Source organism: Tiliqua scincoides, chromosome 2 (assembly GCF_035046505.1).
Source record: "Tiliqua scincoides isolate rTilSci1 chromosome 2, rTilSci1.hap2, whole genome shotgun sequence".
Lineage (NCBI taxonomy): Eukaryota > Metazoa > Chordata > Lepidosauria > Squamata > Scincidae > Tiliqua > Tiliqua scincoides.
Genome location: NC_089822.1, coordinates 157,676,733 through 157,693,713, shown reverse-complemented (window position 1 = coordinate 157,693,713; position 16,981 = coordinate 157,676,733). Strand labels below are relative to the sequence as shown.

Sequence of the window (16,981 nt, the reverse complement as noted above, 5' to 3'; positions counted from 1 at the left end):
TGACAGATTTTTTGTCTGCAACATTTAACAGTTTGTTTCTGAGGGTTGTCAGAGTGACTTATGCCTGAAGCAGCTCTCCAGCATGAGGTGTGCTAGTCAATCCTCTGTTACATACTATGTTCTGTACAGGGGCGTGATATCCATCAGATGTGGCAAGTAAAGGAGGGTCCTTGTCAGTTCAACCGGAAGCCTTTCACATCTTCCAGCCTTGCTCTTCTGAATCCTGTCGATAACTAGAATGGGGATAGGAGTTTGAGAAGGCTGGTCAATCAGTAACTAAAGTTGCTAAGTAACAAAATTTTATAACACTGTGCAAATGAGAGGAAAATTCATGCCAAGGTAGTACACTAGGTTGAGATATCTATAATTTTAGTCTTATTCTATATCTTGTGGTACTTTTATTAATATCTGGTGCTTCTTAAGATGAATTGTGTAGCTAATATATTCCCCTTAAACTACTGAATGGAGAGCCTACGTGCATGAATATTGAGCAAAAAAAACTTACATGAGTTTTCCGCTTATGTAAGTATACACGTGGCAGGATGGATGAAAGTTCAGTTAATGGGATAGAAATCAAGTGGGTGGAGCTCAGTTTCTCTTCTTCAGTTTGATAATCTGTCTGTGGGGTAAAGGGTAAAGCAGCAATAGCTGAGTTGGGATATTGCTATCTGATCTGCTTCATGACTTTTGAACTGGCTGCTTTCTCTTTCTTTGTGCTCCCAGAAAGGGCAGAATTTATAAAAATAGTGCAGGACTTCATTGCATGGTGCATTTCGAAAAGCATTTTGACAACTGGAGGGAAAGTAGCCCAAGAATCCAAACCCACAATTGTACAGAACCTTTTTGTTTTAGTCAGTTTAATATGTTTACTCATCTTTATTTTTAAAAATGGGGGGGGGGGGGGCCGGAGAAGCAGTAACCTCTTTTTTTAGAGAAAAACATGAAAATACATGAGCAGGTGTTTGCTCAATTCTCAGAAACCAGACCAGTTGAATGCCCTGATCTGGAATCCAGCATTCACTACAGCTCTCTTTCATTTTCCTCTTATCCTCTTTTATCACTTCCCGGTGCAACACTTACACACTTTTTGCTGGTTATCTTTCACCCTAGTTCCTGCTAGAGCCCAGTGCCTACCAACAACAAAATCAAGTAAAGCAGAGAGTTATATAATTTCTTTTCTTTAGAAATGGAGTCTGTTCCTGATCTTTCCACCAAGCCCTTCTGTTTCTCTTTGTCACTAGTGAGGCTGCATTCAGATGCTACATACAGTTTGAGGCACCACATATAAAAAAAAAACACTCTGTTCTAGAACCACTATTCAGAGCACTATACCATAGTCTTCCGAGACTGAAGGATGCCAACTATATAAAAAAAAATGGCAGGTTTGGATAAAGAAATGGGGCACCTTGGAGGATATGTGGTTGGAGCATTTTTCTTTTCAAGGCACTTTTAAAGTAGAGAAAATATAACTTGCAGGCCAATCCTATGGCCATGTATTCAGAAGTAAGTCAATTGGAATTTAGCAAGGCAAAATCAGACTGCATAGGATTGGAACCTAAGAAAAGTATTTTAAAGAGTGTCACGAAATTCTGAACTAGACATATTTATGTCTATGTCAAAGAAAGCTTAGAGTAGTAATCCAATGAAGTTTATTGGGAGAAGATGCCAGACAAACAAATGGAAGTATAATTTAACACAATGTGGAATTAAAATATTTTATGCTTTTGGTCTAAGAAACCATTCTTCCACTTCATTTTCATACCCCATTTTGATTTTCATTAATGTTCTATAGTAGAAGTTTCCAAAGTTAGTCTGATGGATGCCCTTCAGTGGATTATGAGAGTTGAATACGGTCTCTGCTACTGGTACAAAGGTCCTCAAACTCTCAGGGAGAGTTTGGGACTTTGTAAGTCTTTGCAGAGGAGCAGCAAATAGTACCCCTATGATTGCACCACCACCAAGGAAAAAAGACATTTTACTTACTGGGGTTGTTATGGCCGTCTGGAGGGTGCAGAGAGCCTGCAGCCCCCTCTGCTGGCTTCCCCGCACATCAGAACTGCTCCAAAACAGTATTGTGACCCACTTTCAGTTTTCCATCGCCTTGCCACTTAAGTAGTGACAGGGCTTCCGTGGCTGGGCTGTCGCAAAGCCCCAATTTTGGAACTGGTGTGCTAGTGGACTGAGAGAAAGGAGGAATCTAGAACACAGAGCTTTGAGAATGGAACAGCTGACGCAGGTAGTATTAGTTAAATGCCCTTTTTCTTGAGTAAGTTACAGTTCCTTTTCGTTTTGCCTTTTTTGACTGAAGAACCCTTGAACCTGGTTTCAGTAGGGTATGGAGAATAGTGCTGGAATTCTGACAGAGCTTTAATATCTTTCTAATTAGTTGTTCCTAAAAAAGACTTCTTAGAAGACAGGTGTAGTGGGGACTATTGGTCATGACAGCTAAACATGAACTCTGTATTCAGAAGTAGTATGCTACTGAATGGACAGCGCTGGTGGTAAACAGTGGAGCAGGGAGATATTATTTTGCTCAGGCCTGGAGAGTGGTCACTGTTGGAAAAGCCATGGTGGATTAAATAGACCTCTGCCCCAGCTCTCTTCAGACTACTGCATCAAGTAATGAGTGTGGTTTGTTGAGAACCTTAGTAAAAATCGATAACCTTGTAGATCAGTATAAAGAGAGACTCGGGGCCCAATCCTATCCAACTTTCCAGAGCTGATGCAGCCCCGACTAAGGGAACGTTTGTTCCCTTACCTTGAGAAGAACTGTTTTACTACCCCATCATCACAGGATACAGAGCACCCCCCCCCCCATTGGCATGGCTGCATCAGTGCTGGAAAGTTGGATAGGATCAGGCCCTCACTTTTTTATCTGTCTTGGTATATGACAGCTTGTTCAACTGGTCTGACAAGCTAGTTGCCTGAAAGGAATTATTCACTGAGTGAATAACTAGAGGGATCTGTTACATGACATGCTACTTTTTATTTGCTTCTGTGGCAAAGGTAACTATGTGAGAGCAGTATGACTAAGTTGCTTAAGGCCCACTGCTTCATTGATTTTCTGAATCGGTCTAAGTTGAATAACTTCTCAGTAAGATTATCTTGCACCTCCTTAAGCTAATCTTATAAGAAAAACTACTGGCACACACACTACTGGCACACACTGGCAACACACCTCTTGGTGTTTTGTTTTTTGGTACAATAACCAAATTATGCAACAAAGTAGACTTTGCCTCTTTCATCACAAAGCCTTCAGTCTAGCATACTTTGTTGTGATAACAGCATGTAGCTTGGTAACATACCATTTTGTTATGCGGGTGGCTTTCTCTCCACCTTGCCTGCTGGGGCTTTTAGTAAATCATAGAGAACTAGAATTTATTTATCCAAATGACCATGTGAGCCGCAGCCTTTCAGAATGCTGCAAGCAAGTATCTTACTGTAGCGATAACAGTGATCAACCCTTCTCAGCATCATCTGCCACCTGTTGTTCCCATCCCCCATGATGTAGACCACCTCCCAGGAAAGGATCAGAGGGGGAAGGGCCCCCTTGGCATCCACAGACCACATTGGGGAAAAAAAAGGAGAGAGCTTTATAGATGGAAAATTTCTGTATAGAATGTACAGAAAATTTAGAAAATTTCTATATAGAATGTACAGGGTGTGTTTCCTTGTAACCAAAAAGTCTTTTCTCAAAAAGTGACATGGTGAACAAAAGGGTGTATTTGTGAGGAGTTTCCATACCTTTACAGTTGTGCAAGCTTTCACTATTGTACCAGCAAAAGAATGCCCTCAGTGAGAAATAGAAGGATTCTCAGTGTTAAACTTCAATGCCCTTCTCACTTGTTCAGCAACACTTGCAGTGCCTTCCATAATATGTGCAGCATAACCTATGCAGCATCTGCCATAACCAGGCAGCTTATTTTGTGTAAGCTGGACATCCCATGTGACGGTTCTTTATTGCATTTGCTATATATAAATGCTAAAAAAGTCTTTCTCTTAGATTGTCCTTATCAAGTAGGACTGAATGTAGTTGACATCTATAAAAGAAATGATCAAACTAAGAAACATCCATGGCAGGTTTCTAGTTAGTTTCCAGTTATGGTGCCATAATTTTCATTGAGCTACTTGCTTAGAAAGAAATATGGACTTCTTGGGTGGAGTTTTAGCTGCCACAACCCCACATAATTATGGAGTGTATGCAAACCAAGGTTCTTGTTTCAGTAAATCAGGGGTGTAAATTTTCCTTTAACTGAAGAACCTGAAATGTATTGAGACATCCTGGAAACATGAATATTTTTCCCACAAACAGGCTAAGTAGTTAAGAGTTTGGATCAGCTCATAGTAGGTGTCCTTTCTTAGGAATATCATGCCTTGTTCTCATCTTTGCAGAAGATGCTTGGAATGAAATGTAGTTCTTGTCGTCAGTAGTATATTGTGAACCCCATACTCTTGCTTAAAGCTTGAGAGAGAAATGCTTATGCAGCATAGTACATAAGCCCACCAGTGGCTTAGCCATAATGGCTGAATGAAAGCTCTGCATTCAGAGATGATAAACCTCTGAATGCCAGATGCTGGGACAGATGGAGGGACTGGTTGTGACCTTCATATTCTGCTTGTTAGCATGCAACGGCAAACAGAATACTAGCCTGGATGGCTTCAGGCTGATCTAGAAGGCAGCTCTCAAACATGTAGAAGAAAATGAGACAGAAGTTTTTTTGCTTGTTACTTCACATGATGCACTTGGGAATCTTGTGTATGTTATGAAATGTCTTATCAAGGATCTCATATTTAATTGCTTTTAACTCTTACAGTCTTTGACTGTGGGAAACTTCTCTCTAAAATGTGCGATTTCACTGAAAGGCTCAGAACGAGACAGGCCTTGGAGGAACATATCTAGAATGTCTGACTTGCCTAATCCCTTATGGACAGAGTGCAGCCTGCTGCAAGGCAGTGGCAAGTACGTGAAGCCTAGTTACGCATGCTTACAGAAAGTTCATGCTTGTACCCACCTCTTGCTGAAACAACTTTTCCTTGGGATGTAGTATATAGTAACACCTTGCATTTTCGTTTGGCTATAGACCAGAGCATGCATGAAAATAAAAAATGGACAAATGTAAAAAAGCATAGCTTTATTTAGCTTGCAAGTTTATTAACTACTGCTCAAAACATTAAAGGGAACACTTAAACAACACAATGTCACTCCAAGTCAATCATACTTCTGTGAAATCAAACTGTCCACCTAGGAAGCCACACCGATTGACAATCAAGTTCACATGCTGTTGCACAAATGGAGTAGACAACAGGTGGAAATCATAGGCAAGTAACAAGACACCCCCAATAAAGGAGTGGTTCTGCAGGTGGTGACCACAGACCACTTCGCAGTCCCTATGCTTTCTGGCTGGGTGACCTTTGAATGCTGGAGGTGCTGTCACTCTAGTGGCAGCATGAGGTGGAGTCTGCAACCCACACAAGTGGCTCAGGTAGTGCAGCTCATCCAGGATGGCACATCAGTGCGAGCTGTGGCAAGAAGGTTTGCTGTGTCTGTCAGTGTAGTGTCCAGAGCATGGAGGCACTACCAGGAGACAGGCCAGTACACCAGGAGATGTGGAGGAGGCTGTAGGAGAGCAACAACCCAGCATCAGGACCGCTACCTCCGCCTTCGTGCCAGGAGGAACAGGAGGAGCACTGCCAGAGCCCTGCAAAATGACCTCTAGCTGGCCACAAATGTGCATGTGTCTGCTCAAATGGTCAGAAACAGACTCCATGAGGGTGGTATGAGGGCCTGACGTCCACAGGTGGGGGTTGTGCTGACAGTCCGACACCGTGCAGGAAGTTTGGCATTTGCCAGAGAACACCAAGATTGGCAACCTCGCCACTGGCGCCCTGTGCTCTTCACAGATGAAAGCAGGTTCACACTGAGCACATGTGTCAGATGTGACAGAGTCTGGAGACGGCAGGGAGAACATTCTGCTGCCTGCAACATCCTCCAGCATGACCGGTTTGGCAGTGGGTCAGTAATGGTGTGGGTTGGCATTTCTTTGGGGGGCCGCACAGCCCTCCGTGTGCTTGCCAGAGGTAACCTGACTGCCATTAGGTACCGAGATGAGATCCTCAGACCCCTTGTGAGACCATATGCTGGCGCAGTTGGCCCTGGGTTCCATCCACCAGTGCCACGTTGCACCACAGACTGTCCAGGAATTGGCGGATGCTTTAGTCCAGGTCTGGGAGGCGATCCCTCAGGAGACTATCCGCCACCTCATCAGGAGCATGCCCAGGCGTTGTAGGGAGGTCATACAGGCACGTGGAGGCCATACACACTACTGAGCCTCATTTTGACTTGCTTTATGGACATTACATCGAAGTTGGATTAGCCTGTAGTGTGTTTTTCCACTTCAATTTTGAGTATGACACCAAACCCAGACCTCCATGGTTGATAAATGTGATTTCCATTGATGATTGTTGTGTGATTTTGTTGTCAGCACATTCAGTTATGTCAGGAACAAAGTATTTAATAGGCATATTTTGTTCATTCAGATCTCGGATGTGTTGTTTAAGTGTTCCCTTTATTGTTTTGAGCAGTATATATAACACATGCAAATGTGTGGAAAACCTAAGTTAAAAAATAAACATAAGAATATTGGTGTATATTGTTAAAGATTGAATGAAATCGGATGAAAGCATGTGGACAAAATTAATAATAACAGTATTTATATACCGCTTTTCAACTAAAAGTTCACAAAGCGGTTTACAGAGAAAAATCAAATAACTAATGGCTTCCTGTCCCAAAAGGGTTCACAATCTAAAAGATGCAGAACACTAGCAGACAGCCGCTAGAAAAGACACTGCTGGGGTGATGAGGGCCAGTTACTCTCCCCTTGCTAAATAAAAGAGGAACATCCACTTGAAAAAGTGCCCCTTACCCAATTAGCAAGGGAAATGTAATAAATGGTTGAAAGAGCAAAGCGATGAAAGTAAAGGTAGTGCTGTAATAGTTTCCTAACCTGGAGATTGTTGTCATCAGGGTGCCAACGTATGCACTACCTTGTGATGAATTGGCATTCTGCTATTGTAGTAACATCATAGTTGTGTAACCAGATAACAGCTAATCATTGAAACAAGTTATCATTGAAACAAAAGCAGGTGGATATTGTAAAAATGCTGCTTGAAAAGAAAATTGGGTAACTCAAACTGCAATTATGCTATATCTGCCTCTAGTAACATGTGTTTTGAGCCCTTCCACATCCGCTTGTCCCTGTTTCCTCCACATCCTTGTCTTCCTACTTTCTTTACCTCAAATCAGCTCTGTCATACTGGCACAAACTCCATTATTGTTATACAAATGAAAAGCTGTATGTAACTGTACTGTATGTAACTTTCTGTAATATAACTGCAGGATTTGGCTTCTGTTGATGCGGAATCCAGTATAAGTGCTGCAGGGGAGGGGAAAGTATAGATTTCAACTCATTCTCAACCTTGAAATTGGGAACTGCGGTTCATTAAAATTTTGCTTAAACAAATTTCTCTTGCTTAGGTAAATCTCTGCCACCTTCTGCAGATTGGCAAATCTTTGCATGCATGCATGAATAAGAGTTTGGGTTTGCGATTGCATGTATTTTTTTGTTTTTAAAAGGAACAAGCTCCTCAAGATGCAGCAGTTCAATGATTCCATTCCTATCCTGCTATTGTTATTATGTATCTAGAATCCTAAGTCTTCTGGTTTTTTACCCTTAAGTAACAGGTACCTGCACATCTCTTCTGAAAATGGAGAAAAACCTCTTGGAATAAAACAACGCCAGACCTGATCTTCCATCTCTCTCCCATAGAATGTGCATGGGCATTTCTGTTATGCCTCTTGATCTGCACTACAGCATGTTTACAAACACCTTACAGAACCAGTGCACTGTTACCCAGCAAGAGAAATGGCTGCCTCTGGCCTCTCGATTCCAGATAATTGGCACCTATGCTCAGACGGAAATGGGGCACGGTTAGTTCTTTTCAGTGTAACTTCGGGCCGGCAGTGATTTTTTACTTTTTTTTTTTCCAGGACAAACATTCAGCAAAAAGCATACTGGAGCCAGAATTCAGCTTGTCGCTTGCCAGTTGTCCTGGCTGTATGTAGCTTGCATGTTCAGAGGCACCTCCTGGCTGTTTGCTGGTTTTATAGCCTTGTTCTGAAATATTGTACAAAAGAATCGTTCTCAAAATTGTTGAGTCAGCTTTAAACAAATAGCTAGTTTGTCTTGGGATTTGGAAGATGGGCATTGCAATGGTATGATGGTATCAGTTCAACTTCTTGTATACCCTAGGCTTAAGACAATTTCATATATTATAGTTTTACATGGAGATGTGTGCATGTAATGCACAAAAGTATGTACACAGACATGAAGTGTGAGGCAAGTGTATTTTGTAGTGAGGATATACTGATTGAGCTACTGCTGAATGACTGTATTAGCTATCTGAAGGGTATACTTGGAACAGACAAATGGACATGGCTTTCTGTTTGGGTTTCTACGCTCAAACATTGGGTCATGTGATCCGATGTGCTGTACCAGACAAAGTGAGTTGATACCAGTGCATGCATGGAATAGTACAGTATTCTGGAAGTCATGGATCCCCTTTTGAAAGACTAGTGTCTCTTGTGGCATCAGATCAAGCTCTGTTTCTGCTGTGGTATTAATGAAAATACTCAAGTGTGGTTTTTTCCAAAACCAACCAGTTCAACACAATTTAATGTTTTGACTTCTAATGTATGAGAAAGATCACAGGAACAACCAGTCTCCAGCTTCTAGTGATCTCTGTTGGATAAGGCATCACTCTTCAACTACCTGAACAGGAAGAATATCTGAAATACAGAATCAGACTTTAAACCTACAAATGTCAGAGATGTCGTCATTTTCTATACAGCTGTTGCTTCTCTATTGGGGAAAGGTATGCTGTAAAACAAAATGCTCATCCCTTTCCTCCGTTACAGAAAGAAACCTCCTGAATTTGTCAAGACTCAGATTTTAGATTGATGACTTCCTCTGAAACTCTTGAATACAGTATCACGTACTAGACAAGAAATAGACCTTCCAGCAAGAGCAGTTTTGTGGATGAGCAAGAAAACCTTCTAATCTTCTGTTGAAGCGATCAAGTCATGTACCATATGATGGATTCTTCATACATTGACCAAAGTTCTTACTTTAATAAACATAAGCATCCAACCGTTCTCATGGGAAGCTTCACATCACCATTTTAATGGAATGGTGGAGGAAATTAGTGAAGACTAGAAGCTGCAAAATGAATGGAATAGCCTATTAACAAAGCAGATGATTGCTCTTGTTTGCCCTCTCCCTTCGGTTCTTGTCTGTGAAAATGATTATCTTCTGCATTCTGTGCCTTGCTAACTTATTTCCCTGTCTGAGTCAGTGTGTGATTTCAGTTGTCATTTGCCAACTAACCAGTGCATTGATTGATTTGTGTATAACCATACTGACATCTGCAGTGATTTGGGGTAATGGTGCACTAGTGCAACTCCCACTTTTCAGATAACATTTCTTCATCAGTGTGCATGTGCTAGCTGTAAATGTCCTTAGGAATTCCCACTGTTAAATGCTACCTAACCTGTTCAGTGCTTCTCAGAGTGTTTTGCAGTATGCACTGCTTAAAATATGATGCTTAATTGAGGTAGGCTTGATGGTGACCTTAATGGGGACGGAGTAAATCTCTCTGCAAATAATCAGTAAGCATTGCTGAATAGTAAAGATGAAGTCGCTCATCTAATCATTTTAATTGAGCAAGTATTCAGCTATTAATACTTGTATTTTGCATTGGCTGTGTGGCTGTTACAACCCAATGAAGATGGTTCTCTGCACTCAAGCTCTGTGTTCTGCCCCAAATAGCAAGTCTGGACACTTCATTTTGGTGCTACTGTAATCAGGTTTTCATTTTTCCTCTCCTGTTAGCTGCAATGGGAAGTTAGGATTCCACTTGCAACAGCAGTGGGTTTAAAGTGAGGGAGAATAAGACTGCAGCACACAGTATTGTATTGAAGTGGAAACCTGTGTGCTGCTGTTTCGCCTGTAACACTGAAGCATTGTTTATAAATTGAGTTCTGTGTTCTCTCCACTGTACCAAATCGTCAGTCACAACTATCTAGAGAGACTCTTCTTCCCCATATTGACTACTACAGGTGGGGCCTTGGTATCTGCAAGGGATCCATTTCCAGACTCCCTGCAGATACAGAGACATGTGGATAATCAAATCAGCGGATCTTCCCACCTGCTGTTCTCTGAACGTGATTAGAGCTGTGCTCTGGTGACATTTAGAGACCCTTCTGAGGGCTTAAGAGGCTGTGCACGACCTCCCCAACCCTAAGGAAGCCCTCTAAAACCGTCAGAAGGCCAAAAATTGACACTGCTGTTCAGCTGAAAACCGGAAGTGCTGATTTTCAGCCTTCCAGAGGCTTTAAAGGGCCTCCTTAGGGTTGGGAAGGCAGCCCATGGTCTCGCTGGCCCTCATAAGTGCCTCCTAATGCAACTGGAGCCTAGCTCCAATTGTGTTCAGAGGACAGCAGGTGTGGAGATCAGTGGGTTTAGGACCTGCTGTTAGATAAAACCAGGGATCCCGAGTCCACAGATGAAGAGGCCCCACCCATATTTGATATAGCATTTGTCATATGAAATGTTGATATGAGTTGTTGTAGTATGTGCATATGCATATATAAAGAGTATTTCTATAGTCAGGAAAGAATATAACCATTTTGATTTGTGATAAATAAATCTTTGTCTCAATGTTACTTCACTGTTACCTGATTCTACCCAAGGATCTTTATATATTTCACACTATTTGTGTCAATGCTGGTATTACTGTTTGTCCCTACCATGGTCAGCTTCGCATTCTGATGTCATTGGTGTGGGAAGACTCTGCAACCAGCTTTGTACCTATTATATTTGTTGTGAAGAAAATTTCTGAACCACTTCTGAACATATAGTGCATGTTCACAGCATTTTGGTGAACTATGTCAGTACTCATCTATAGTAACCCAGTAAATTTGGCCACTGTGTATCCACATATTGCAGAAGGGGTGCCAGGTCTGAAAGTAATGTACTTAAGGTCTCCTTCAGTTCATGGCGGAGGTGAGGTTTGCACTGGGGGCTTCTTTTTCACACAAGTACTCTCCTGATAAATTGAAATGAGCAGTGCACACAGAAGAGTGTAAGGTTGCTGCAAGTGTGTTGCTGTCCTTTGGATGAAAACATCATGGAACTTGAGAGCAATTGTTGGGTTGCTGTAAAGGAGCATATTTTCTTGGTTTTGGGGGGGGTGATCTTTGCTGGTGTTGGTTCACGCTTATAAATGTTGATTTTTGACACAAGCTCTGGATTATTTCCTTAGCTTTGAATGCTGGCTCAGAGCACCATCCTTTTCTTTCTTTGAGAACCTCTGAAATTTAATTTAAAGCAATAATAAAAATGACAGAGAAGTTGAAAAGAAAAAGGATACCAATCCACCTTAAACCCATCAAAGCAAACTAGCTTTCTTGAACTGTTTTACCAAACAGTTTTTCCTGGACCCAGATGAGAATGAGTAGCTTTAATTCCATTATGAAACATTCCTTATCTCACTTGTTCCAAACTGCTTCAATTTTAAGACGGTTCGAGCTTATATATTATATTTCCAAGGGGCAGAAGGGTCCAATAGAATGTATGGTGGATGTTTTAATAAAATGTTGCCACTGGCAAGCCAGCAACAAGCAGAAGGGCTCACTCTGTCTTTCTGTCCTCCATTTGTCTTAGAAGAAGGATATCTTCCTCATCCTTAATTCTTGGCCGAGTTTACATAGTTGTGGAGAAAAGATTGGTGCTTTGATCAAAGTATGCTTGCTAAATTCTTTTTCACACGAACCTATTTTTGTCTTCCTCCCTATCCTCCAACCTGCACCTCTAATCTCACGTGCTTCAATCCTACAACATCCCTTCACGTTCCCTTCCCTCGGCATATTCCCACAGCACTGTTCACCGTGGACGACCTGAGCCTCTGGACCTCCACCTGGGCATGTTCCTGCCCACCCTCTTAAACCAAGCAACACAAGAACAGCAAGAACGCTTCTTCATGCCTGCTTGGAACTTGGAGATCATTGGCACATATGCCCAGACAGAGATGGGCCATGGTACAGTACTTTCAAGTCTTATTCACAAGAGTAGTGTTTCTTAGTAGGAGATGTCAGCAAAGGCATAGGAGTGTGTTGTTTTACAGTCTAGAGTCTTTCAGGGTGTCCAACTGACAAAATCCAAGGTTCTTTTCTCATGAAAGATAGTTATAGAGACAGAGATTCTAGACTGTCTGATTTAACGCTTGATCAGCTTCATTCAGAAAGTAACATTTCTTGAGGAGACATTGCAAACTCTTCCATATTTCTTGAACTAGAATCTCTGTACCAAAATTGCATGTATGAACTTGTACAAAACAGTGAACCATGAGGATGGTGATTACGAAATAGTCTTGAACCAGAAATATACGCATATCACATTGATCAAATAATTTAAAAACTAAACCATGCTTTATAACCTGAGAGAAGCATCTTTCGTAATGGTCCTACTTAACGATCAGTCGTAATTTCTAGTAAGTACTAATTTCTGTCAGATTAGACAATTTTGTGTGTGTGTTTGAAAAATGAAAATGGCAGGCATGGAATCCTGATCTGTGTCAAGACCATAGCAGGGGAAGGAAAGTTTAATCCAGCGCTGTGCAATAAAAACTCCCTCCTGTCCAAGAAGCACTTACTGTTCTGCTGCTCTGCCACTTTGTTCTTCACCCATGTGGGCACAGGGATGTTCTGGGCAGAGGTGCCAATGGCCTGGACATCCAGGTGCAAAGACTGTTGGGGCGTGGGCCATAGACACAACTTCCCAGAACATCCCTGTGCCCGCATGAGTGAAGAACAAAATGGCAGAGCAGCGGAACAGTAAGAGCTGCTCATGGAGAGGAGAGATTTTGGTGAATGCCAGATCCAGCTGGTGGTCCAGGATCTGGTGAGCCCTGATTTAATCCTTTATCTTTGCTATATTGGCTGTTATTTGCATCTTTTAAACACACACATGCAGGTCCCAATTGTACAAGTGGCATACAGGTCCAGCCCATTTATACACGGATTTTTTATACACGAATTTGACTCAACACGAATGGCCCCTGCAAATGAGAAGGAATGTGCTGATGCCTGAAGAAGGGGAAAAATGCATCTCTTTAAAATCAGTTTAAAAAACTGAACAGTCCTTTAACAATAACCTCCTTAATGGGGCAGCTGGCTGACAATCCATCAATCCTTCTCTCTCCAGTGGCCCCTCCCTTCCCCCCCAGCTTGTGAAAGAAAGATACTTTGCATTGGTGAAGGGAGGGGTCAGAGTGAAGCATTTCTAAGCACCTTGAGAGAGACTGAATGTTGGATTGGCCTCTTAATGACTATCTTAACATCACAAAGGTCAGCAAGGCTGTTTTAAAATCACTGGAGCAAAAAAACTTTGTTTTTTAAATTGATTTGCTATAGTGCATTTTTTTTGCCATCCAGGTGAGTCCTTGGAAAGGGGACTCACTCAACCTGTAGTCTCAACCCGTATTGTCCTGTACAGTTTCAACCTGTAATAATTAGTCCCAACCTGTATGGTCTAGTTTAACCCCAAGTTCAGTGGCTTGCTAGGAGATGCCTTAGGGCACAATCCCAACCAACTTTCCAGCACTGACATAGCTGTGCCAGTGTGTCATGCACTGCATCTTACAGTGGGGAGGCAGTGAAGACCTCCTTAAGATATGGGCATGTTTGTTACCTTAGCTTGGGGCTGCATTGCAGCTAGACCAGTGCTGGAAAGTTGGTTAGGATTGCACCCTTAGTGGTTTAACTAGCAGGTTCACCACCTCTAGATAGGATAGTAACTTCTACAAAAGCTACTAGAATAATTTCTCCTCAGTGGCTTATTCTCTGAGGCAGGCTCTAATTTTAGGTAAACTTGAATGATGTAACTTACCTGTGTGGCAATAACTTCAGGCCAGTATTTAAAATGGATTTGCTTTAATGCGATTTTTGCTGTCCATATGAGTTCTGGGAACTGAATCTGCACGAATAACGAGACTTAACCTGTAGCGCAGTGTATTGCACATGCTTCTAAATGTGAAATTCTAATATGCTGTGTTGGGGTGCATTCCTGTTTCAAATGAGAGGCTATAATTAGACAGAATGTCCTCAGTGTGTAGTTATGGTGACTTTACCCACTCGATTCATTAGAGTGACTAGTTCTAGTTAGTATGTTTAAAGATGAGAGGGCAAAACTTCATTGAGATACTGAAACAACAATCCAGTTTCCCTTGTACTTGGGAACTGGTCCAAGGAATGACCCACACTAGGTATCCTTTGCGCAAGTAAGAACTGTAGGAAACGACACCTTTCTCTGATGTAAAACAGAGAAACAAACAGTCCTCCAGAAGGACTGATGATGCAGGGCAGAAGGTTTTTCATGAATGAAAGAGATGAAGTTGCCAAGTGACATAAACAGATTCCAGTTTAGTGGCTTGGCTCCTAAGAGCTGCTTGGGCATTCAGCATTGGGAATATCTGGTGCTGGCGTCTAGCCTAGACGCCTTTAAAAGGGGATTGGACAAGTTTCTGGAGGAAAAATCCATTACGAGTTACAAGCCATGATGTGTATGCGCAACCTCCTGATTTTAGAAATGGGTTATGTCAGCATGCCAGATGCAAGGGAGGGCACCAGGATGAGGTCTCTTGTTATCTGGTGTGCTCCCTGGGGCATTTGGTGGGCCGCTGTGAGTTACGGGAAGCTGGACTAGATGGGCCTATGGCCTGATCCAGTGGGGCTGTTCTTATGTTCTGATGTCTTCACTTCATGCCATATCACAAACCACTTTTCAAAGCATCCTCAAATTTTGAAAAACTGTTTGACATGGCATGAGTCTACCACACAAAGGAAGTAGTTTAAAGATTCTATTGAGCATGCCCAAGCAGCTCTTTGGAACCAAGCCACTGTTCTCTTGCCATCTATACCTCATCAATAAGGTGTTTAGAAGAGGCTTGTTGCCACACACTTATCCAGTTTTTTCAAAGAAAAGTTATTTTTCCATTGCAGGGCTATTTCTAGCCCAGCTGCTTCTGTTAGGAACAGGATGAGCATCTTTGATAAAGAATGCTATGAATGCAGTCTTACAGCTTACCCAAGTTACTAGTGCTCACATATAGTTTTGTTGATCGCTTGTGACACAATGGAGGGGAGGAAGCCCAAGTTTCCTCCAGGTTCCAAGGACTTCCCTGCCTGATCACCTGAAAGTTATAGGCATCCAGTGAGGCTGTTTGCAGGCCTGAACTAAATGGGTTGTTGGTAAGCTATAGTTATCCTGGGACAGGTGAGGAAAGGCTCAGGCCAATGGGATTGCATCACAGTTTGCCCTGCATCTAAGGCTAAGGATAGAAACATCACCATCACATCCACCTTCCTAAAACTCTGAGGCAGATTGCTCTTTCAGGTTTATACATGCTGAAAGGGCAGAGGGAACTGAGAATGAGTGTGGGGCTTGGCAAAGGCAAAGCTAGACCTAGATCCAAGTCCAATATGCTCTATATTTGATTGTTCAACGCTACATTCACATGATGTTTTGCATTGCAGTCAAGGCCTAGGTACCTTTCCTCCAAAATTCCTGAACTTTGGGGTTGCTTATGGAATATATAAGGTTTTGCTATTGGAAAAAAAACTTTACACCTTAAAATGACAATAGGTTAAAAATACACCTATACTGTATTGCATGTTTGCAATTGCTAAACTTCTGCTTCCAATTTTGGTACTTGTCCTCTCAAAATATATGTTAAATTTGCTCTGGTTGTGTGAAGCCAGTCCACCTGTTTGCATTGCAAGAGCATCTTACCTTAAAATTTTAATAATCTGTGTTCACCTTGAACCGGCAATGGAATTTCTGTTGCCAGCTTGACATTCTTTACATGCTTCATTGTAATAGAACCTAAGGTCAGATACTCCATTTGCTTGTGTTTGTCAAGGTCAGGTCCATCAATACCATCTGTTCAGTTTCTTTGTGCAGTTTTGAGACAGTAAATTGCACATATTGAACTGCCATAGAAAGAAGATGGCAGCAAAGAAAGTCAAGTCAAGACATGGAGATGAAGAAGCAACTGTTGGATCTTCAGCCTGTCTGCAAAATCTTTCATGCATCTCAGTATTTGGAATTGGGAAGAACAGTCTCATCACAAGATAAAGGTTACTGAGGCTGAGAAAGCAAGATATCGTGGTTGTTTTCCATTCATCTGCTAATTGATTTCTATTTTGCACATCTCCTTTAGTGACAAATAGACAAGCAAATAGAGTTGTGAAAACTGAACGCCTCTGGCTATGAAACCAGATTTCAGGATGGAGGTGCCACAGAAATGGAATTATCTGATATGCCACATTGTGGCATATCAGTAACATATTTAACGTACAATTAAAGTAACGTGCTTGCAGATATTTAACACATGTAGTTGCCTTTATCCACAATGTGCTTTCTGTTTTCCACTGTGTAAATACACATTTGCATTAAGTAATGTGTGGCTGTTGAAACTAAGATGTGTTACCTGCCTGTAGGAACTCATCTCCGGGGTCTGGAAACCACAGCCACCTATGACCCTGCAACCCAGGAGTTCATCCTTAACAGTCCCACTGTGTCTTCTATTAAGTGGTGGCCGGGTGGATGTAAGTGAATCATTTCCATTTTGAAACTAAGGGAGGAATCCCTTCCTCTTTCACCCTAAATATAAACACTGCATATTTTCAAAATGCTGCAATTCACTCTTGGTAGTGTTTTTTTTTATTACACTGCAGATTATATAATCTTATTTCAGTGCCTTAAAAAGTGAATAAAATAAAAGTATTGTTCTAGAAGCAACAGATGTAAAATTAATCCCAATCTTTGTTAGGGCACAATCCTAAGCAGGTCTACTTAGAAGTAAG

At 41.7% G+C, this 16,981-nt stretch overlaps 1 protein-coding gene across 2 annotated transcripts in view; it reads left to right on the top strand.

The window, feature by feature from the left end:
* The window catches only part of ACOX1 (acyl-CoA oxidase 1), a 38,529-nt gene that overhangs the window by 4,713 nt on the left and 16,835 nt on the right, over positions 1–16,981 (top strand). Inside the window, exons 3-4 of one of the 2 annotated variants that reach the window (XM_066614103.1) lie at positions 11,994–12,154; positions 16,616–16,723. In XM_066614103.1, the coding sequence (XP_066470200.1) occupies positions 11,994–12,154; positions 16,616–16,723 (269 nt within the window). Of the gene's footprint in view, positions 1–7,826; positions 7,988–11,993; positions 12,155–16,615; positions 16,724–16,981 lie in introns of both variants that reach the window. The other variant, XM_066614104.1, reaches the window with a different exon arrangement.